Genomic DNA, 22,436 nt, shown 5'->3' on the forward strand with positions numbered 1-22,436 from the left:
CCTAAGTCCTTAGGTAGCATTGACACTTTGTTTATGAAGCATTTTATTTGATAGTACAGTAATAGCTAGTCGAGTTTACATTTACCTTCCACTTTGAATGCAGATGTTCCCCATGTGACCTTTTTTGGGGCGTAGTATAAAATTGTTATCTGGGTATAAAGCAAACAATGAATTATACCTGTTCATTCGAGTCATCCTACAGTGTGATTATAGTCTGCTTCTGCCTTTTCCCACTTGTTGGCCAGTTGCAAAACATGTATAAGCTCAGCCCAAGTCCCTATTATCAGAAGGGGGTAAAGTAAAGGCAGAATACTGTCACTGAATGTAATGGCATACACTATTGTACGTGGCTGAAAGGGATGCAAATGGTTAACATTACATTATACGTGTTCTTAAATCCATTTTTACTGCTTGTATAATGATTAACCTACTTATTGTGAAACTGACACCTTTTACTTTTTAAAGGACCTATGCCCTAGCGACCTGACCTCAGACATCTCCTGCTGATCCTAGATACATCTGTCATAAGAAGTGTTGATGCTAGCAAATTGCACATGTATCAATAGCAAAGGTAGCTGCAGTGGGTAAAATGTATAGTACAGAGGGTGGGCTGGACAATCTATCGGATTGGCAGTGTGCGTCATTCAGTCCTGCTTTGTGACTGTCATTTGCTTAGGGGTGGAGACATTTGGGGTTAGCTGGATGTCTTTAGCTGTCACTTGTTCAACCAACTGTGGAAAATAGGATTGTGACTAGCTCCCCTTTGCCATAAGGGCTGTATTATGCCCTAGTGTTCAGGTTCTGTATCTAAAGGGGAATTACATACTCCAGAACAAATCCAACTGCGTTCGTATTTATAGCTTTTATCATGGCATGTGTTTGTTTTTTTTTCTTTTCCGATCGATTGCGGGCCACCAATGGTGCACCATCGGCAGTTGTAGCCCAATGTTGCGAAACATCAATGAGCCCTATGTTGTGGGTCTCCGTATGCATAGCAGCCAGCCAGTCATTAATGGCTGAACTATTGACAGGTTTAAACTATTGTAGAAAACAATCGACCATCGATTAACATCACTAGGGGCTGGGGAAGGCGCAAAAGGTGTCATCTTTCCCATCCTAGATTGAAAGAGGGTTAGTTTCCTCTTTCAAATGATTTGCCCCTTATTGTATGTTAAGCATCTAACAATAACACCGTACACTATAGAAAGTATTAAGGGCCCCATACATCTGCATGCCGTTTCCTCTAGGCGGAATCGCTGATTGGAGACCATTGATGTTCGCCGATACCGATCATATTTTTTTCGGTATTGGTAAATGCCCCAACTCCGATGTCTGGGGATCAGAGAATTGCAACAATCTGTCCCTGATGTATGATGGGGGGGCTTAGACTTCCCCAATCCTTGTTTAAATAAACTCAGGGTTGCCCACATTTGATGCTATATGTTGTGTAGGTCCCCGCAGTCGGACTGAACCTCGCAGCTTTCACCGGAAAGATGGCGCCGCAGGAAAGGCATAAGGGATACGGTGCACATCGTGGGGAGGCATATTGTATCAGGTACAGGCAGAGGGGAACTGCTTCATGGTGGGTGGACCCACTGCACATGCCCCCCCCTCCTCCAGACCTTAATACGCCCCAGGAAGGGGATGTGCTGTACTAGTTGACTAGGAAGGGGGGGGGGGCATGAGGGCTACAACTAACTGGGAGGGGAGGGTATGTTGGCTATAAGGCTATTGGAAAAGGGGTATGTGATGTAGAAGCTCACTGGGAAGGGAGAATGGGGTCTATTCATGTATACCTAGAATCTCACAGAATTTGTCTGGGGGTCGAGCTTTCAGTTTTGTGGCTCCAACCTTTTGGAACTCACTTCCCCGCACAGTTCGAGAGGCCTCCACTCTAGAATCCTTCAAAAATAGACTCAAGACTCACCTATTCACCCAAGCATTTCACTAATGTCCCTTGTTTAAGCTTATTTTGTATTTTGTACTGTAAATGTAAAGCACTTTGAGTCCTTTAGGAGAAAAGCGCTATATTAATAAAATTATTATATGTGCGATGGTGAATTGTTACTTATCACTATAGATTGCATCAGTTCGATGTGATCTATAGCTTAGAAAAGTAGCAATTCGTGTACACTTACCTGTTTGCAGAGGCTATGCAGTAAATCCCCGTGGAGAGCTCCCGTTTTCTCCTTTTTTTTTTTTTTCAATGACCTTTCGTTTTTTTTTTGCCAGATCACTAATTATAGCGGCGGGGCTAGGGGTAGATTGGATGGCCATGGAGGCAGCAGGGGGCACAGCGTGGGCAGCAGTGCGAAGTGCCGGGTCACTTCTTTAATGAATATAACTAGTGCTGGGGTAAAAGCAGACTGGCCAGCCTTGGGGGGCAGCGGGGGCACCCAGGAGGGGCAGCAGTGTAAAGTGACCAGACATATGCTGGGTCACTTCATTAATCTATATACAGCTCAGTGGCGGTGGTCGGCCGTGGAGGTAGCAGTGTGATATGACGGGTCACATCATTAATCTATACACCTAACACTGTGGCGGGGGTAGGGGCAGAGTGGCCGGCCTGGGGGCACCTGGCAGGTGGTGGTATATTTGCTTATCTATGCTCTCCACCCTATCAGCTTTCATTATAGTGTCCCCGGTCACACAGGGAGCAGAGGCAGAGGTTTTCTCCCTGGGTCCCAGTGATTTTTTTTTTCTTGGAAGCGAAACTGTGAGCCATACTTTCCGTGCTTCTAAAAATCGCGATGTCTACACTAACCAGGGGCACTGCTGGAGGAATCTCCGGTTTCTCCACAGTGGCTCCTTCTATGAATAGGAGAAAGCAGTGAAAAGCCCTTTTATCACTTATAAAGGGCTTTTCATTGCTACATGAATAGACCCCTATGTGAGCTACTAGCTGAATGGGAGGGTTGACTTCATGGGCGAACTACAATCTGACCGGGAAGGGATGTGTGTGGTATACTAACTGGGTGTATTGTGTACAATCTGACTGGGAAGGGATGTGTGTGGTATAGTAACTGAGAGTATGTGGTGTACAATCTGACTGGGAACGGGGTATGAGGGCTACCAGCTGACTGGGAAGGGTTGTGTGTGGTATACTAACTATCTGGGAGTATGTGGTGTACAATCTGCCTGGGAACGGGGTATGAGGGCTACCAGCTGACTGGGAAGGGATGTGTGGTGTACAATCTGCCTGGAAACTGGTTATGAGGGCTACCAGCTGACTGGGAAGGGTTGTGTGTGGTATACTAACTATCTGAGAGTATGTGGTGTACAATCTGACTGGGAACGGGGTATGAGGGCTACCAGCTGACTGGGAAGGGATGTGTGTGGTATACTAACTATCTGAGAGTATGTGGTGTACAATCTGCCTGGGAACGGGGTATGAGGGCTACCAGCTGACTGGGAGGGGAGGTTTTGGGTATGTGGTGTAGAAGCTGACTGGGAAGGGATGTGTGTGGTATACTAACTATCTGGGAGTATGTTGTGTACAATCTAACTGGGAATCGGGGATGAGAGCTACCAGCTGACTGGGAAGGGATGTGTGTGGTATACTAACTACCTGGGAGTATGTACTGTACAATCTGACTGGGAATGGGCTATGAGGGCTACCAGCTGACTGGGAAGGGATGTGTGTGGTATACTAACTATCTGGGAGTATGTGGTGTGCAATCTGCCTGGGAACGGGGTATGAGGCTACCAGCTGACTGGGAGGGGAGATTTTGGGTATGTGGTGTAGAAGCTGACTGGGAAGGGGGTGTGTGGATTAACAGATCAACAGTAAAAAGGTTGACCGTGTCTAGATAAACACCAGATGATAGTCAATCGGTTGATAGTGTCAAAAGGTCAACATGAAATTGGTTGACACACAAAAATAGTCGACACTTCTAGTGCCTAACCCTCCGATCCAGGTGCCTAACCCCAAACATCAGGGTAAGTGCCTAACTAACCCTTACATTTTTTTTTTAAATCATGTGTCGACCATTTTCATGTTGACCTTTTGTACCTGTCTACCATCTTACATGTTGAGCTTTTTGTCCCGGTTGACCTATTTAATGTCTAACATCTGGTGTCTATCTCTAGTCATTGTCAACCTTTGTCTGGAACCCTTGTGTGAGCTACTAGATAGGTATTGACTTCGAATTTGATGGTTCAAATTGAAATGACCATCGCTTCCACACCATTTGATGGTGGCTGCCATTGGAAATCCACCTCTGAATAGTAAGAACACTAGCATCACAAGAAAATCATTGTGTTACATCAATGTTTTTCTTGTGATGCTAGTGTTCTTGGTGGGTTATTCAATGGTGGGTTTCCAATAGCAGCCACCATTGAATGGTGTGGAAGCGATGGTCATTTCAATATTAAAATACAGCTGAATTTAGTTCAACATCGATTACAGACTTTTTTTTTCTTCCACATATGCGAACCTTCACAATGTTTTTCCAATTCTTTTGATGCGATAGCTATTAGCTAGTAGTTACCATTGCATCGAAAGTTTTGATGGTGGAAGCCCAACCATCATGTAAGCTAAAGCTTACTAAATGATGGGGTGTACTATAGCTGCTAGTGTCCCCCAGCCAGCTGCTGCTATGTGCAGGGCCTGGCACCGGGGGTGACCTCTGAGGCTGGGACAGAACACGGATCACTTGGGTGACTGGGTCTAAGGTAATGTGTGTGCCTGCACTACTGCGGTGGAACTACAACTCCCAGCCTGACCCGACAGCCAGGGTCTGGTAACCACAGTACAGAGCCCGGCCCCCGGCACGTCAGCCCTCCCTCTCCATGTTGATGCTGCGTGTCTGCAGCCCGCCCCGTACGTGCCGGGCCTCCCCCTTCTCGTCCTCCTCCCCGGGAGTGACGTCAGAGTCCGTACCGTGGCCCCCACCGAGGAGGAGATGGACGACAAGAGACCGGATCCATCTGCGGGTCCCACCGGGGAGAAAGGACATGAAGCCAGCCAGCCCGGTACCGGCGCACGGGGCGCCGCCGTCAGAGTGCTTAAGGTGAGTGTCTGTATTTGGCTGCAGCGATATAAGAGGCTGCATAACCTGCGGGGAGGGTACAGCAGCGCAGTCACAGGTTACACAGAGCAGCTCAGTATACAGGTGTCTTCTCATCCATGTCATTCTGCACTCACCTGTATACAGGTGTTTTCTCTCCTAGAGACATCCATCCCATTCTGCCCTGACCTGTATACAGGTGTCTTCTCTCCTAGAGACATCCATCCCATTCTGCCCTGACCTGTATACAGGTGTCTTCTCTTATCCATCTCATTCTGCCCTGACCTGTATACAGGTGTTATCTCTCCTAGAGACATCCATCCTATTCAGCCCCGACCTGTATACTGGTGTCCTCTCTCCTAGAGAGACAACCATCTGATTTTGTCCACCCCTGTATTCAGGTGTTATCTCTAATAGAGAGACAACCATCTCATTCTGTTCTTACCTTTTTATAAAGATGTAATCTCTTCTAGATATATCCATCCCATTCTGCCCCGACCTGTATACAGGTGCCAATTTTCTTCTACAGACATCCATCCCATTCTGCCCTCACCTGTATACAGGTGCCAATTTTCTTCTACAGACATCCATCCCATTCTGCCCTCACCTGTATACAGGTGTCTTCTCTCCTAGAGAGTCAACCATCTGATTTTGTCCTCACCTGTATACAGGTGTTATCTCTAATAGAGAGACAACCATCTCATTCTGTTCTTACCTTTTATAAAGATGTAATCTCTCCTAGATATATCCATCCCATTCTGCCCTGACCTGTATACAGGTGTCATTTGTTATAGAGACATCCATCCCATTCTGCCCTCAACTGTATACAGGTGTCTTCTCTTATCCATCTCATTCTGCCCACATCCTATATAGAGGTGTCATCTCTCCTAGAGACATCCATCTCATTCTGTCTTCACCTGTATACAGGTGTCATATCTTCTAGAGACCTTCATCTCATTCTTCTCTAACCTGTATTGAAATGTCATCTCTTTTAGAGACATCCATCCCATTCTGTCCTCACCTGTATACAGGTGCCAATTTTCTTCTACAGACATCCATCTCATTTTGTCCACACCTGTAAACAGCTGTTATGTCTTCTATAGACATCCATCTCATTCTGCCCTCACCTGTAGAGGTGTCCTCTTAAGCACCTCATTCTGTTCTCACCTATGTACAGGTGTCATGTCTTCTAGAGACATCCATGTCATTATCTCCTCACTTGTATTGAGCTGTCATTTCTTCTAAACATTCATCTCATTATATCTTTGCCTGTATAGAGGTGTCATCTCTTCTAGATACATCCATGTCATATTCTCCTCACCTGTATAGAGGTGTCATCTCTTCTAGATTCATCTCATTCCACCCTCACCTGTATAGAGGTATCATCTCTTTTAGAGACATCCATCCCATTCTTTCTTTACCTGTATAGAGGTGTCTTCTCTTATAGAGACCTCCATGTCATTCTCACCAATATACATGTCATCTCTTCTATAGACATGCATTTCATGCTGTGATGCTCCTTGCCTGTATACAGGTGTAATCTCATCTATAGACACACATAATTTTGAACTGCTGTTCCTCGCCTATTTATGGCTGAAATATCATTTATACACATCCATTTCATTCTGTGCTGCCCTTCTCACCTGTACACGGGTGCAATCTCTATACATATCCATTTCATTCTGTGCTACCCTTCTCACCTGTGCACGGGTGCAATCTCTATACACATCCATTTCATTCTATGCTGCCCTTCTCACCTGTACACGGGTGCAATCTCTTACATACATATTCTGTGCTGCCCTTCTCACCTGTACACGGGTGCAATCTCTATACATACATATCCTTTTCATTCTGTGCTGCCCTTCTCACCTGTACACGGGTGCAATCTCTATACACATCCATTTCATTCTGTGCTGCCCTTCTCACCTGTACACGGGTGCAATCTCTTACATACATATTCTGTGCTGCCCTTCTCATCTGTACACGGGTGCAATCTCTTACATACACATCCATTTCATTCTGTGCTGCCCTTCTCACCTGTACACGGGTGCAATCTCTATACATACATATCCTTTTCATTCTGTGCTGCCCTTCTCACCTGTACACGGGTGCAATCTCTATACACATCCATTTCATTCTGTGCTGCCCTTCTCACCTGTACACGGGTGCAATCTCTATACACATCCATTTCATTCTGTGCTGCCCTTCTCACCTGTACACGAGTGCAATCTCTTACATACATATTCTGTGCTGCCCTTCTCACCTGTATACGGGTGCAATCTCTTACATACACATCCATTCTGTGCTGCCCTTCTCACCTGTGCACGGGTGCAATCTCTTACATACATATCCATTTATTTCTGTGCTGCCCTTCTCACCTGTACACGAGTGCAATCTCTTACATACACATCCATTCTCAATTGTATATTTATTTATTTATTACCAGTTATTTATATAACGCACACATATTCCGCTGCGCTTTATATAGAATATTTAGCCATTCACATCAGTCCCTGCCCCAGTGGAGCTTACAATCTATATTCCCTACCACATGCTCACACACACTAGGGTTAATTTTGTTGGGAGCCAATTAGCCTATATATTTATATTTTATATTTTTTCAGTGTGGGAGGAAACCGGAGTACCCGGAGGAAACCCACGCAAGCACAGGGAGAATATACAAGCTCCACACAGTTAGGGTCGAGGTGGGAATCGAACCCTCAACCTCAGTGCTGTTGGATAGTAATGCTAACTATTACACCGTCTGTGCTGCCCCGTATTTGGGTATAAAATCTTCTAGGGACACTCCTCACCTGAACAAGTCTAAACTCTTATACCTCACCTGATCACTGTCATCTAGAAGTGTTTTATGTCTACTTGTCAGCTATTCTCACCTATATACAAGAGACATCTATTTTACTCTGCACAAATCGCTGAATATAGGTGTGATCTCAGGAGATATGACACTCTCCTGCACATCTGTCCTGGAGTACAGGTGTAATCACTTGTAAATAAGTCTATTTCATGTCATGTGAGTGGTGCTCTGTAGGGGGCGAGAGTTTATCATGGGCAGAAAGCAGGTTGTAGCATTGTGCGGTCTAGCACGTTAGTGTGTTAGAGAATAAGTAATGTGGAAAGTTACAGCCAAGGTAATGTCTTATAGTGGAGAAGTAACTATATATAGATATATATCCTAGGGCCACTACTCTCTGCTCATTCTCCTTGACCTTTCTGCTGCATTTGACACTGTAGACCACCCTATCCTCCTGCAAATCCTTTATTCTCTCGGTTTCCGTGGCTTTGTCCTCTCCTGGCTGTCCTCCTACCTCTCTGATCGTTCCTTCTCTGTCTCCTCTCAGGACTCCTCTTCCCCCCCACTTCCACTAACAGTAGGAGTTCCCCAAGGTTCTGTTCTTGAACCTCTCCTTTTCTCCCTATATACATCCTCTTTAGGTGAACTCATTAACTCCTTTGACCTCCAATATCATCTCTATGCTGATGACACTGAAATTTACCTTTCCGCCCCTGAGTTCTCCCCCTCGCTCCTTACCCGCATCTCCAACTGTCTCTCTGCTGTCTCTTCATGGATGTCCCAGCGCTTTCTTAAACTTAACATGTCTAAGACTGAGCTGATCATCTTCCCCACCCTCTTCCACTACATCACTTCCCACAATTTAATTATCCATTGATGGCACAACTATCTCCTCTAGCCCCAAAGTGCGCTGTCTTGGAGTTATCCTAGACTCCTCCCTCTCCTTTAAACCACACATTCAGCACCTCTCGCATTCCTGCCGTTTCCACCTAAAAAAATTCTCCAGGATTAGACCTTTCCTCACCCAGGATGACACTAAAACCCTCATCCACTCACTGGTCATCTCCAGATTTGACTACTGTAACCTTCTCCTAGCTGGCCTCCCAGTCTCTCACCTCTCTCCACTACAATCTGTTCTCAATGCTGCTGCTCGGCTCATCTTCCTCTCAAGACGTTCTACATCTGCTTCCCCTCTCTTTCAAGCCCTACACTGGCTCCCCTTCCCCTTCAGATGCCAATTCAAGATTCTTACACTCACCTATAAAGCCCTCACCAAATCCTCTCCCGCATACATTTCTGACCTTCTCTCCATTCACACTCCCGCCCGTCCACTTCGCTCAACTAATGCATGCCGCCTCTCTTGCCAACTGATTACTTCCTCCCACTCCCGCATCCAAGATTTTGCCCGTGCTGCTCCATACCTTTTGGAATGCTCTCCCTCTCCCCATCAGACTCTCCACCTCTCTACAAATCTTCAAACGGGCTCTCAAGACCCACTACCTCATCAAGGCCTTTCAGCACTCATCCTAACCCACCTCATGCTCTTTCCTCCCTATCTTCCCCTTCTGTGTCACGCCTGTCTGTCTGCCCCTCCCCTTTAGAATGTAAGCTCTCACAAGCAGGGACCTCTTCCCTCATGTGCTCCTCTTTACATTTTCTTCTACTCTTTACTCCCCATAAGGGCACCTAACACGTGACTGCCAACTCCTGACAGCTTATTGTGAGTGCTTTAATCGCTATTGCAGCAATGTATATAAACGTGTCCTTGTCCTGCACTGTATTGTACTGTAAGTTACTTGTTTCTTGTTCACCTATTAGTTCTATATACTATGTAAGGCGCTGCGGAACACTTGTGGCACCATATAAATAAAGGATAATAATAATAATATATATATATATATATCGTAGATGCTGCGATTTGGGTGCAGGTTTACAAATGCCTTGGTCATCATAACCATCTGTCTGTAGAAATTAAGTTGGAGCTGTAGCCGCCATAAAGCAAGGTATTTGCTGATCTCTACTGAAAATAAAACTGGTAAAAACATAAGAAATGAAGGATTCTATTCTCATTGTAGTAATTGAGGGGTGAGACCCGCACATCATTTGATAATGCCTTTCCTCCCCTCTGGTTACAACATCTCACTCCAGAATCCCAAATGTTCTCTGGTACTGCCCCCCCCCACCATTGGAACGATCTCCCTCGTTCCATCAGGCTATCCCCCATCCTGCCTTACTTCAAGCGGGAGCTGAAAACTCTCCTGTTCATAGAAGCATATTCGTCCATGGGATATGGTCAATATCCCGGCGTGCTGGATGCCAGCGCTTAGAATACCGGCGCCGGAATCCCGATCCCTGGCAGAATTCTGGAGATGGCATCCGACCGTCGGCATCCCGAAGGTAAGTAGCGGAGTTAGGAGTTAGGCACTAGCGGGAGGGAGAGGTTTACGGGGTAGGGGGAGGATTAGGAGACCGACTGTCTGTATCCTAACCCTGTCGGGATGCCGGCGTCGGGGTTTGGCTGCCGAGATCCTGAGCACTGGCATCCCGTACCCAACCCCCGTCCACCACTTAACCTTGTCACCACGTACTCTACCTCACCCTCTTGCTCCCTCCAATTCTCACTCCTGCTTCTTGCCCTTAGCTCCGTTTACACTGGCTCACTCCTCATGTCTTCCGTTTGTCACCCCCTTCCCTTTAGACTGTAAGCTCCATGAGCAGGACCCTCCTCCCTCCTGTTCTCATTACCTACTTCTCTTACACACCAGCACGGGCGTATCTATAATGGGTGTAGGGTGGGCGGGGCACATGGTCCAGGGGGGCCCCGCACCGCACACCCTGCACCTATAGTATTACATGCCTCTCCGGAGTCCCACGTCAGCGTAGGGGTCCGGCGCTTAAAAACTACTGAAAAATGGCCGCCACGGCCATTTTCCCGTAGTTTGCGGATGTGCAGTACAGGGACAATGGCTGCTGCAGCCATTTTTCCGGTGTCCCTGCGCATACTCTATAGTCTCTGGGCGCACTCTAGTGCCCAGAGTCTATAACTCCGGCGCTGGCCGCGCACAGCTCAGTACGCTGCCGGCCGCCGGACAGAGAGGAGGGGGCCTGTGTCGGAGACTGCACACGGGCCCCCTCCTCTCTAGAAACACCCCTGCACACCAACTACACTTTACACCTCCATGGGCTCTCTGACCCTGAGCACCATCCATTAGGTCTTTTCGTTTCTTCAGGAGCCCTAGACCCGTTATCTGCACCCACGCTAATGAGTACAGGTTTCGCTTACGCTGAATATCTCCATTGTACCCCTTGCATCAATGGCTGTGTTGAGAGTTGTAGTACTAGTTGTTACGTATCTACTGTATTCTGCTGGTTTACTCTGTACTGTCTTATAGTTTTGCCCTCTGTATGGCGCTGCAGACCACTTGTGGTGCCCTATAAATAAAGTTTTTAGTTAATAATGATAATAATAAGATGATAATGGCCGGTGTTCAGGTCATGTTTGGTGGTGTGACATTCGTTATCTGTACATAATATAGTAAAATTGTTCTTTGTTTGTATCCAGGTCATGCTAAGTAGATAGTGTGCTATACCTGTCTGGTGTTTGATATAATTTTATGATGACCATGCTGGATAGATACAGTGCCCTAATGAACTCCAGTGTTCAGGTCTGTGTCTCTACATAGTCCAATAGCTTGGTTATATAGTTATGTCAATTGACCGTGTGATGTTGATGGTATTATGTCTGTTTATGGTGTAATAGAATTGTATCATGCTCATGTACAGTCAGGGGCGCCGAGAGGGGGGGGGGGAGCGGGTACAATTTACCCAGGCCCAGGCTTCCAGAGGGGCCCGGCGCAGCCCCCCCTCCCTCCTCACTATCTCCCAGCACACAGCGTGTGCTGAGATGCAGTGGGAGATTGCTGTGGCTGCTGTGCCTGGGGGCACAATCTCCTATGCCTGGGGGGGGGAAGCGATCACACTGATCGCGCCCCCCCTTGCTTTGCGCCGGGCTGAGGGGCTCGCAGCGCCCCCCTCCCCGGCGTGCGGCGCTGCAAATGTATACTTTTTAAAACTTTTTTATTCGAGGGGGCGTGGCCACACTGCCCACGATTAGGCCACGCCCCTCTTTACCGGGGCCCGGCAGCGCTCTCAACTGCCCTGTACAGTAGTCGGGTCATGTTGGGGGTGCAGTGTACTATGTCTGTATATGGTGTAATAGAGTTGTATCATGCTCATGTACAGTAGTCAGGTCATGTTGGGGGTGCAGTGATTATGTCTGTATATGGTGTAATAGAATTGTATGCTCATGTACAGTAGTCGGGTCATGTTGGGGGTGCAGTGATTATGTCTGTATATGGTGTAATAGAATTGTATCATGCTCATGTACAGTAGTCGGGTCATGTTGGGGGTGCAGTGTACTATGTCTGTATACGTGTAAGAGAATTGTATTATGGTCAGGTCACGTTGGGGGTGCAGTGATTATGTCTGTATATGGTGTAATAGAATTGTATCATGCTCATGTACAGTGGTCAGGACATGTTGGGGGTGCAGTGTACTATGTCTGTATATGGTGTAATAGAGTTGTATCATGCTCATGTACAGTAGTCGGGTCATGTTGGGGGTGCAGTGTACTATGTCTGTATATGGTGTAATAGAATTGTATCATGCTCATGTACAGTAGTCGGGTCATGTTGGGGGTGCAGTGAGTATGTCTGTATATGGTGTAATAGAATTGTATCATGCTCATGTACAGTAGTCTTGTCATGTTGGGGGTGCAGTGTACTATGTCTGTATACGTGTAAGAGAATTGTATTATGGTCAGGTCACGTTGGGGGTGCAGTGATTATGTCTGTATATGGTGTAATAGAATTGTATCATGCTCATGTACAGTGGTCAGGACATGTTGGGGGTGCAGTGTACTATGTCTGTATATGGTGTAATAGAATTGTATGCTCATGTACAGTAGTCAGGTCATGTTGGGGGTGCAGTGTACTATGTCTGTATATGGTGTAATAGAATTGTATCATGCTCATGTACAGTAGTCGTGTCATGTTGGGGGTGCAGTGTACTATGTCTGTATACGTGTAAGAGAATTGTATTATGGTCAGGTCACGTTGGGGGTGCAGTGATTATGTCTGTATATGGTGTAATAGAATTGTATCATGCTCATGTACAGTAGTCAGGTCATGTTGGGGGTGCAGTGTACTATGTCTGTATATGGTGTAATAGAATTGTATCATGCTCATGTACAGTAGTCAGGTCATGTTGGGGGTGCAGTGATTATGTCTGTATATGGTGTAATAGAATTGTATCATGCTCATGTACAGTAGTCAGGTCATGTTGGGGGTGCAGTGATTATGTCTGTATATGGTGTAATAGAATTGTATCATGCTCATGTACAGTAGTCAGGTCATGTTGGGGGTGCAGTGTACTATGTCTGTATATGGTGTAATAGAATTGTATCATGCTCATGTACAGTAGTCAGGTCATGTTGGGGGTGCAGTGATTATGTCTGTATATGGTGTAATAGAATTGTATCATGCTCATGTACAGTAGTCGGGTCATGTTGGGGGTGCAGTGATTATGTCTGTATATGGTGTAATAGAATTGTATCATGCTCATGTACAGTGGTCAGGACATGTTGGGGGTGCAGTGTACTATGTCTGTATATGGTGTAATAGAATTGTATGCTCATGTACAGTAGTCAGGTCATGTTGGGGGTGCAGTGTACTATGTCTGTATATGGTGTAATAGAATTGTATCATGCTCATGTACAGTAGTCGGGTCATGTTGGGGGTGCAGTGATTATGTCTGTATATGGTGTAATAGAATTGTATCATGCTCATGTACAGTAGTCGTGTCATGTTGGGGGTGCAGTGTACTATGTCTGTATACGTGTAAGAGAATTGTATTATGGTCAGGTCATGTTGGGGGTGCAGTGATTATGTCTGTATATGGTGTAATAGAATTGTATCATGCTCATGTACAGTAGTCAGGTCATGTTGGGGGTGCAGTGTACTATGTCTGTATATGGTGTAATAGAATTGTATCATGCTCATGTACAGTAGTCGGGTCATGTTGGGGGTGCAGTGTACTATGTCTGTATATGGTGTAATAGAATTGTATCATGCTCATGTACAGTAGTCAGGTCATGTTGGGGGTGCAGTGTACTATGTCTGTATATGGTGTAATAGAATTGTATCATGCTCATGTACAGTAGTCAGGTCATGTTGGGGCAGAGTTGCCTACCTTTGAAGATCTCTTCCCGGGAGAAGCCCGGGTAAGAGAAGCTGGAGGGAGGCAATGGGGGGGCGGAGCCTGACGATTCACGTCATTAAGCCCCGCCCCCTAATGGTAAAATTGCCGTGATTGGCTAGAATTTGCATAGGGGGTGGGGCCAAATGCCGTGATTCATGTAGAATCACGTTTTAAGCCCCGCCCCCTGCACGGAGACACGCGATCGCCGCGGGTATTCTCATGCTGCCCACTTCACTAGGAAGTGGGCAGAATGCGGGAAAAATGCCTACCCTTCCGGGGGTGCGGGGGGTTACCCGTAAAAAAGGGAGCCTCCCGCGAAAACCGGGAGGGTAGGCATGTATGTGTTGGGGGTGCAGTGTACTATGTCTGTATATGGTGTAATAGAATTGTATTCTGGTCAGGTCATGTTGGGGGTGTGGTATGTAGGTGGGGAGAGCTAGTGTGAATGTGGAGAAATTTGAAAATGTGTAATGTTACTTGGCCTTAAAATAAAAGTGTACTGTGAAAATGATCAGTAAAAAACAATGGGAAATGCCACCTCCCAGCTGTCCTGATTCTAATGGACTGTCCCACTTCTCACCACTATGCCGCGCAGCAGTACGTTTAGGAGAGAGGAGGAGTTGGCTACTAAGTGACACAGAAATAGGGTCGCGCGTCCAGTGAATGAAAGGTTAGCGGTAACAGCCTTAATAATGCTCATATGACAAAAGCTCAAATAACAAAGTATGCTGTCAGTTACTACTTTCAAATGTTTCCATATTCAGTGGAGACCTGGTTAAGTGAGGTGAGAACCTATCTGTATAGTACTGATAAATGTGTATAGAATGAGACAAATACTTCTCTGTGACACGTATTGTGGATAAAATAGCATTTTATTTATTGCTCCAAGTGGCTAAAGTTATGGTGGTGACAGAAATATGTCAGCTTACTATAAACCCCTGAGCGTTAACAGACCTGCATATAGTTTCACTCCGCAAGGGCATGGGACAGATGGCAAAACGGAGAGGTGAAATTGTGTGACTGACCATTTTATTGGTGGTACATGTAATTTGTGGTCTGGAGACCAGGATTAATCATTTTGTTCTTTTGTGTTTTTTTTTTTTTTTTTTTTTTTTAGAGAAACATGAAGCGAAGCGCAAGCAAAAACAGCTTAAGTCAGAAGTGCTGCCTAGGATCACGCGAGAGGGAGTGGCTGAGAGAGGATCCCAGCAGGGGATGTGTCTGTATTTATGGAATAGACCATGGCTCATCCATTCCTGATCTGCACGTGGTGCTCTGCACTGTCCACACCACAGCCTCTGAGATCTGCTCCAGCCAAGAGACTGACGGCTTGTACATACAGCTCAATGGAGACCTGGTCAGGTGAGGCTTAGGGCATGTTGCTATCGACAGTCCCGTTTCGGCGTGATACAAAAAAAAATTATGCTGAAGATGGACTTACAAAGAAAAATGGTAGCTGCTCAGATCAGCTTAATTGCATAACACAGGTGCTTGTAAAGGGCGGGGTTTACTCTGAACACAGAAAAAAAGAGAGATTTGCCCTCCAGCACACTGCAGCAAAAACAATATTTAAATCCTACATAATAATAGAGATTTAGAGGTATTGGTTACACATATTTGCAAATTTATGAATAAGCGCCAGGCCAATCGTCAAGGCTCCTCTATACTGGCGTCCCTAATATTAAGGGGCTCACGTCCGAGAAGCAAGGCACCCCAAAAAAATTCCAACCAAGGGCCATCCCCAGGGCATCACACGAAAAAGGTGATAGTGAAGTATGTAGAAAAGATGTGTAAAGATAAATCAATAAGTGTTAATGAAATGATAAAGAATTAAAATGACATATATAATGTACAAACAAATAGAGAAGTGATAAAAGTATTCTATGTGAATTAAGTGGTGATGCCATGAGAAAGGCCCAGTCAAAACCCTCCCGGGGGCCCCACTCCCAAACGCTCACCCCAAAATAATTATTGCTACATAATGGTAGCACCCACTCTGGGTCATATAATTACAATTGATGTACTGCATGATAACAGTACATATGTAAGCTGAGAGCTAACTTACCTTGGAGGTACCCCAAAAAACCTCCACATGGCACTATAAGCATCAGCACCTCCTCCTAATGCTGACTGCCTTCATGCCTCTCCAAATTTACAAAGAAAAATGGTAGTTGCTCAGATCAGCTTAATTGGATAACACAGGTGCTTGTAAAGGGCAGGGTTTACTCTGAACACAGAAAAAAAGAGAGATTTGCCCTCCAGCACACTGCAGCAAAAACAATACTTAAATCCTACATCATAATAGAGATTTAGAGGTATTGGTTACACATATTTGCAAATATATGAATAAGCGCCAGGCCAATCGTCAATGCTCCTCTATACTGGCGTCCCTAATATTAAGGGGCTCACGTCCGAGAAGCAAGGCACCCCAAAAAATTCCAACCAAGGGCCATCCCCAGGGCATCACACGAACAAGGGAAAAAGGTGATAGTGAAGTATGTAGAAAAGATGTGTAAAGATAAATCTATAAGTGTTAATGAAATGATAAAGAATTAAAATGACATATATAATGTACAAACAAATAGAGAAGTGATAAAAGTATTCTATGTGAATTAAGTGGTGATGCCATGAGAAAGGCCCTTAATAATTATTGCTACATAATGGTAGCACCCACTATTTTGGGGTGAGCGTTTGGGAGTGGGGCCCCCGGGGGTGTTCTGACTGGGCCTTTCTCATGGCATCACCACTTAATTCACATAGAATACTTTTATCACTTCTCTATTTGTTTGTACATTATATATGTCATTTTAATTCTTTATCATTTCATTAACACTTATTGATTTATCTTTACACATCTTTTCTACATACTTCACTATCACCTATTTCCCTTGTTCGTGTTATGCCCTGGGGATGGCCCTTGGTTGGAATTTTTTTGGGGTGCCTTGCTTCTCGGACGTGAGCCCCTTAATATTAGGGACGCCAGTATAGAGGAGCCTTGACGATTGGCCTGGCGCTTATTCATATATTTGCAAATATGTGTAACCAATACCTCTAAATCTCTATTATTATGTAGGATTTAAGTATTGTTTTTGCTGCAGTGTGCTGGAGGGCAAATCTCTCTTTTTTTCTGTGAAGATGGACTTACCAGGGCCTCCTGCATGCACTAAAATGAATAAATGTTTGCTTCTAGAGCTAGCCTTTAAGGAAAGTCAGCCACCATTCTTTATTCATAATACATAATATCGGCCACCATTCTTTATTCATAATACATAATATCGGCCACCATTCTTTATTCATAATACCCAATATCGGCCACCATTCTTTATTCATAGTACATAATATCGGCCACCATTCTTTATTCATAATACATAATATCGGCCACCATTCTTTATTCATAATACATAATATCGGCCACCATTCTTTATTCATAATACCCAATATCGGCCACTATTCTTTATTCAGAATACCCAATATCGGCCACCATTCTTTATTCATAATACCCAATATCGGCCACCATTTTTTATTCAGAATACCCAATATCGGCCACCATTCTTTATTCAGAATACCCAATATCGGCCACCAATCTTTATTCAGAATACCCAATATCGGCCACCATTCTTAATTCAGAATACCCAATATCGGCCACCATTCTGACTATACTTTATACTCTTCACAGCAAGTTCAGTATTCTGTATTACGACACAGCTAAGAGTTCTTGCATGTATCAGGTGCAGGCTTGAAAGCTATAGACACTGCCAACTGAGTGACTCTTTGCCTGGTGCAAATATTTAAATATCAAGCTAATTATCTTGAGATTATTGTGCAATTAGATAAAGGTGTTTATATATCAGATTGGCATCTTGTACAGTGCTAGTTAAATAATGTCAGCATGTGCCCAGGTGAAAGCTCAGCGTATTAAGTAGATGACAGATTAATCGTACTGGCATAGGCTTTAGACATAGCTTACAGGTAAAGTACAAATCACAGGGAAACCTATGACTGGATTATGTCAACTTTTAATTTTTATTTCTAGAAATGTTGAGTAAATATAAGAGTAACTATTCTGCAAAGAAATCTTCATTTCTGAATAAGTTCCTAAACTATCATCACTCTTCGCCTCCACTCTACTTTATTGGCCTAAAAGACCATAGAATAGACACCAAAAGAACAGTGCCCCTAGTGGTCAAATCGGGAAAATTGTAGATTTTTATTTTTTTAAACTTTATCAAGCCAAAACCTTTAAACAACATATCATTTAAGCATGAGTTTAATTCTAAAGGTAAAGTACTACAAATGCAGAATGTGGTTTTATAAGGGGATGTAGTTATAATACCGGCAGTCGGATGCTGGCGCATAGAATGCCTGTCGACGGAATCCAGACACCTGTCAGAATCCCGCCGTGGCATCCCGACAGTAAGTACTAGGATTAGGGGGAGGGTTAAGCACTAAGGGAGTTAGGCTTGGGTGGCCGGAGGTTATGATTAAGAACTAGGGGGGGGGGAGGGTTAGGATACTGACCGACAAGTGTCTGTATCCTTACCCTGTCGAGATTCTGACCGCCAGAAGCCCGAGCGCCGGTGTCCCATACCTAACCCTTCATCAGTTAATTTTATGATGTCCCTTTAAATAGTAACAACCACCGACACCTGAACTCTTCCATATTAACCACATATTTAGTGTTCTGTCTGTGTTTGAAAACCCTGTAGCCTTACCCTAAGCACAGCAGAGAAATGCCAGTTTATATGGGCATGTACCATTGGTACTTGGTGCCTTAGTACTGTGCCTCAGGGATGTCACTAGCTCCTAGTAAAGGGAAGGTTGTAGCAGGTGTACATTAATCTCCATTTACAGGGTCAATCAATCTTATAATAACACTGCGTCAATCGCGGTTCTGCTGGCATTAGAAGTGCTTCTGCCAATATTGGAGTGATTGATTTTATGCATTTGCTAGTTTGTGACGGTCATACCGTGGGATGCCCACATACGCATATGGATATTAGGATGTAGAGTGTGACTCCCTTGTTTGGTTTCTGTTCTCAGGAGGCTAGAACCTCAGGAGAGACCTTTGCACATCATTTACCAGTATTTGTCTGACTTGGGATTTCGGGACACTACGCGGATACAGGAGGAGGCTGCTCACTCTGATCTTAGCTGCTTGATCCGGTTTTATAACGGTGAGTTATGTAACTATAACAGGGTTTTCCTCATATGCGTCTATGTAGCGCACATGAAAAGTGACCACAGAGGGAAGTTTAATGGGGTCGGTACACTTGTCAATGCATAACGCTGGTGTTTAAGGCGAGCTCATGGAGGACAGAAACCTCCCTTGGAGCAGAAGGTGTTGCTACCCTATTGGAAGTGTTCTGACACCAAAGTACAGGAACTGCATATTTTAATAGCGGTGGGATAATACAGGAAGTCACACACTGGTCAGCATGAACAGTCAGTCCTGCATTAAGATATCATTTGAATTTAATCCTAATTTCTTCCATTAGGTTTTCTATGCTGTGCCTTTAGTTTATATCCTTCAAACGCCAGTGTTTTTCTGCAAATACATTGCATTCGCATGTAAATGTGAAATTACTGCTGTCACGTCTTGCAGGGCTGGTCACAATTACAATGTAGTGGTAGGTTTATACCCTCTGCTCACATCCCTAAATATAGCAGTGAAAGCACCTATAAAACTGTGATTGCTAGCTCTATTCCTATTGCTGGCAGTGGTGTTACTGTGAATAGAGGGAGCTGAGGCTCATCTTGTGTCCTCATAAACCATCCGCTGCCCTTGGTTGTGCTGTCAGGTCTATGTCTGGCCTTAACGACACACTAAACAATGTAGTAAATCAGGTTTGTGTTGCATTGTCTTGCTGGGGTGAGGGGCCTTTTTCATGTTACGCCAGCATTTTTCTGTTCTTTGCGATTAGAACTACAGTACATAGTAATATTTAGTTCTACTGAAATGTCTATACAAACTGGGCCATTACGGTCTGGGGGGGCTCTGTACAAACTGGTAATACTGAATTTCTTGTTTCTATAGAGAAACCAAGTACTTCTGAGCAGCTGGACCGGATTCTGCTGTCGGGGGTGTTTAATGTGCGCAAAGGCAAGATCCAACTGCACAAATGGGCAGAGAGGCTGGTGGTACTCTGCGGCACATGTTTAATCGTCTCCTCTGTGAAGGATTGTCAGACAGGGAAAATGCACATTATGCCCCTTGTGGGTGGCAAGGTGAGGGGGAGAATGGGATCTTTGTGGTTCCCTGTATATTGCACAGGTTCTATACATACACACACACACACTCTGTCAACTATGCGCCTATGTTCCATAGCACGGTTATGCACAACCCAAACAGATAATGATATAAGCATCACTGGAGTTTTAAGTTCTCTCAAAAAACATACTGGTAGAATAATTGGCTACTGACAGAATTAACCTCAGTAAGGGGTAAATGTACTAAAGTGAGAGTTTTTAGAAGTGGAGATGTTGCCCATAGCTACCAATCCGATTCTAGCTATCATATTCTAGAATGTGCTAGTTAAATGTTAAGTAGAATCTGATTGGTTGCTATGGGCAACATCTCCACTTCTAAAAATTCTCACTTTAGTACAGTTACCCCTAAGTTTGTGTTTTAGGGAATTTAGTCTGTAACCTGTACTGGTACAGGGACTACATTTCCGCTGTAAAGCGCTGCGTAATATGACAGCGATATAATATAAGTATGAACAATAATGACTGATCCATATGTCAGCACTATGGAACCATTGTATGCTGCAGTTCTGGTGTGTATATGGACCATCCATTTTGAATATGGGGATAAAAATGCTAAATCTAACTCAAACCTGCTGTAAATGGTAATTAGGGACATTTATAAAATTAGCACTTTTCCTTCTGACCTTTTTGAAAGATCAGATTTCACAGGTTCTTATAACTATTACATAAGAAGGTGAATAAAAACCAGACGATTGGCACACTTCGGTCATGGCTTATAATACATTTAGATTTCTGACATGGAGAAAACTAAACACGGGATGGGTATGGGATGCCAGCGCCAGAGATTCCGGCAGCCAAAATCCTGATGCCGGCATTCCGACAGGGCTAGGATACCGACACCTGTTGGTAAGTATCCTAGCCCTAAACCTAACCCTCCCTGCCCGCAGCTTAAACCTAAACCTCTATAATACCAATGCCAGCTATAACCTTGTGTTCAGGGTTCTGCTTAACTGTATGAATTCCTATTGGATGAACCATGGTACATTATCCTACACTGAAAACATATTAACATGAACTTTATATTTTTAGCTTTCAGCACTGTTACTGTACACATGTAATGTTTATTGTAAATTACTTTGGATACTTTCAGTGAGTTTGTTTGTTTTGTTGATCAAGGCAACTGATTTGTGTCCAGTTATTACTGTGCTTTGATGCTTCTGTAAATGTCCCTCCGTGTATCCTAAAGCCTGATCTCCTCTTCTCTATGGATAAACTCCTTCCGTTCTCTCTGCTCAGGTAGAAGAGGTTAAGCGGAGGCTGCACTGCCTGGCCTTCTCTTCTGCCGAACCGCAAGCTTCCACCTACCATGTCAGCTTTGATTCTGCGGCAGAGTATCAGAGATGGCTCCGCCAGGCAACCAAAGTAAGCAAACAAGAACCCTGCTTAGAACCATGTTGCTTCTTCATAGCTTTGTTGGCATCCCAGTTCTTGGCGTGGAGTTTATACCTTAGTGTCCACCCCATCAGCCTCTATTTGCTGTGGAGTAAAGCTGGGTACGCATCAGACAGATTTGCTAAATAATTGGAGCTTTAAAACGGTTCTGGCAACATCCGATTTTGAGCATACACACTGCACAATTATCAAGCCGGGAAGAGGCACGTCATTGCTGGTTTAAATGCCACCACCCATATAGGTGATTTTATTAATGGTCAGAATTCCGTGCACACTATGGCCCTGATTCAGAGCCGGACGCTCTGACAGAGCGCTCGCTCTGAATCAGGGCCGTCCCTGCTACTTTTTGGAGCGGCCTCCTGGCCGCTCGCATAGCTGTGGGTGACCACCCACAGCTATAGCGAGTGGCCAAAATGATGGTCGCGATGGTCAAGACCATCGCGACCATCGGGCTTACGACGAGACCCTTGTGGTAGGGTCTCGCTGCCGCAAGCCCTGGAGTGCTTTTGGCTCTATCAGAGCCAAAAGCACTCCCACTGACATCACTAGTGATGTCAGTGGGGCCGGCCCCAGACGGTAGGCGTTCCCATGGGACCGCCTCCGTCTGGGCAGTCATGCCCCCGGCACGCCCACCAAAGGGAGCGTGCTGTCAATCACCATCGACAGCACGTCCCCTTTGGTGCGAGACCCATAACGAC

General features: G+C 44.9%; 1 protein-coding gene across 1 annotated transcript in view; it reads left to right on the forward strand.

Moving 5' to 3' along the window:
- Positions 1–4,873: 4,873 nt before the first annotated feature.
- PHLPP2 (PH domain and leucine rich repeat protein phosphatase 2) overlaps positions 4,874–22,436 on the forward strand; it is a 37,424-nt gene continuing 19,861 nt past the window's right edge. The window contains exons 1-5 of the mRNA XM_088457007.1: positions 4,874–5,012; positions 15,197–15,441; positions 19,120–19,253; positions 20,114–20,304; positions 21,583–21,708. Coding sequence (XP_088313133.1) covers positions 4,905–5,012; positions 15,197–15,441; positions 19,120–19,253; positions 20,114–20,304; positions 21,583–21,708 — 804 coding nt within the window. The 5' untranslated portion in view covers positions 4,874–4,904. The remainder of the gene's footprint in view (positions 5,013–15,196; positions 15,442–19,119; positions 19,254–20,113; positions 20,305–21,582; positions 21,709–22,436) is intronic.

The sequence above is a fragment of the Taudactylus pleione genome, unplaced genomic scaffold (genome assembly GCF_031769625.1).
Source record: "Taudactylus pleione unplaced genomic scaffold, aTauple2 ptg000731l, whole genome shotgun sequence".
NCBI lineage: Eukaryota > Metazoa > Chordata > Amphibia > Anura > Myobatrachidae > Taudactylus > Taudactylus pleione.